The sequence below is a fragment of the Austrofundulus limnaeus genome, unplaced genomic scaffold, assembly GCF_001266775.1.
Source record: "Austrofundulus limnaeus strain Quisiro unplaced genomic scaffold, Austrofundulus_limnaeus-1.0 Scaffold892, whole genome shotgun sequence".
Taxonomy (NCBI): Eukaryota; Metazoa; Chordata; class Actinopteri; order Cyprinodontiformes; family Rivulidae; genus Austrofundulus; species Austrofundulus limnaeus.
Genome location: NW_013953294.1, coordinates 95,327 through 97,348, shown reverse-complemented (window position 1 = coordinate 97,348; position 2,022 = coordinate 95,327). Strand labels below are relative to the sequence as shown.

The window sequence follows — 2,022 nt, the reverse complement described above, 5'->3', positions numbered from 1 at the left end:
GGCCCTCGAGGACTGGAGTTTGACACCCCTGAGCTAAAAGCAGCTAAAAGCAGCTAAAAGCAGCTGAAGCAGCAGGAACTGACTGATCACGAAGCCCGAGAAGGCCCAGTTGATCCAGCCTCCGATCAGGATCATGGGCAGGACGTTCAGCATGTTGCCCTTCATCATGTCCGTCAGCATGCTGGGGTCTGCAACACATGATGAAGCTCAGACTCCTCCTCTTCCTCACATGAAAACATCATCAGCAGGCTTTTATTTTGAAAAGCTCACCTGTCATGGGGTTCTTGGGGACCACCTTCCTCTTGACTTTCTTAAAGAATCCAGTTTCTGTGTTGTTGAAATAATGTTTCCTCATGTTGAACGACTGAAACACCAGAACCAGAACCACACATCAGAACCAGAACCATCAGACTTCTAACATCAAAAATCAGACAGGAAGTAATGAAATAAACCCAGTTTCCACAATAAAAGCCTGTTTACCTGTCGGGGGAGGTACTTCCCGTTCTCCCTGAGGACCCGACTCCGCAGCAGAACCTGACTGAAGACAGAACCGAACCATGAAGTGSAGACAACAGGAGGASATCTGTGGATCTGTGTTTGATTACTCTGCCTGGCTTTCTCAAGGACCAGGATGTGACACAAACATCTGAACGATGGAACTGAAAGTGAAAGTAGTCAAACTGAAGTTTTTATAAACCAAAATTCAGTTTCAAAGTAAATTAATTCAAATTAAAAACTTTAAATTCAGTTTAAATGATGAATTCAGATTCAGTTCCTGTTTGAACATTTATTCCTCTACAGGTTCTCCTCAGGGCTGTTCTCTCCTTCCTCTACTTCCTGTAATGCAGAGGTTCTCAAACTGAGGTCCCTGGACCCCCAGGGGTCTACGAGAGGTATCTTGGGGGTCCTGAAAATTCTTTTTACTAAATTGTTAATTTGGTTTTTATTTTTAAAAATGCGTGCAACAATGAACTAATAAAACAAACATAATAAACTTAATAAAAATATATGTTCCCATGGCATTTAGGGGTTGAAATGACAATAAATTATCTGGGACGACTCACCAGGTGGATGATTTTAATCTGGTGAGAAGTCCTGAAATTAAAAGTTTTAAAAACTAAAGATGTGCAGAGGTTTCAGAACAAAGATCAGTTCATCTTTACTTGTCATTAAAGAAGAGTTCAGTCCTGAAACATCCAGGAGCTCTCTGACAACAAGCTGTCATTTGCTGAAAATCCAGGTGAGCTTAATAAAAACAGCTCATCAGAGACTGCATTTCCTACAAAAATTTAATTAGTTTGGAGTGTAAAAGATTATTTTATTATAACTCACTGACTGAATCTGTCCTGGTTTAACTGTCAGCAGGAGAGAAGAACAGCTTTAAACTAACTGTAAAAGCAGCAGCATTAAAAACACAAATCACCACTTCAGGGGGAGTCAGCCAGACCATGGTTCAGATCCAGCTTAAAGGTAATCCAGTTTAATTTCATCATTAAACCTGTTTTTTATAAACTGTTTTAAGTAAAAGTATTTATCTTATTTATAATAATCATTAAGTATTTTTGATTGTTCTGCTAAAGTCATAGTATGATGATTATTTGTTGTCTTCTATGATTTGTTCATTTTTCTTCACCTTGCTGCAAGAAAAATGTCCCTCAGGAGACGATAAGATGATGATGATGTAATAAAAATAACAAAAACATCCAGATCTTTTGTCCTGCCTGAGACCGGCCCCAGGTGGACTCACCTGTCACAGACCAGGGGTCGGATTTATAAAACTTGCGTACGCCACTTTTCACACCAAGGTTGTGATTTATAAAATCCAAACTTGACGTGAAAATGTGCCTCACAGCTCTGACCCATGTGTACGCTCATTTTGGAGACGTGAAACTGCGAGACGAGACCTGTGCGCAACTGCCTTCATCTGCTTCCTCCTCAGATGACCCTGACCCACAGACCCCTTCTCCCTGACCCACAGACCCCTCCTCCCTGACCCACAGACCCCTTCTCCCTGACCCACAG

The 2,022-nt window shown here is 41.2% G+C and overlaps 1 protein-coding gene across 1 annotated transcript in view; it reads right to left on the bottom strand.

Moving 5' to 3' along the window:
- zgc:86609 (TMCO1/EMC3 family protein) overlaps window positions 1-538 on the bottom strand; it is a gene marked incomplete at its 5' end in the record, with an annotated part of 2,602 nt that extends 2,064 nt beyond the window's left edge. Inside the window, 3 exon segments of the mRNA XM_014029381.1 lie at window positions 84-188; window positions 271-364; window positions 481-538. Of these exon segments, the coding sequence (XP_013884835.1) occupies window positions 84-188; window positions 271-364; window positions 481-538 (257 nt within the window).
- Window positions 539-2,022: the final 1,484 nt, after the last annotated feature.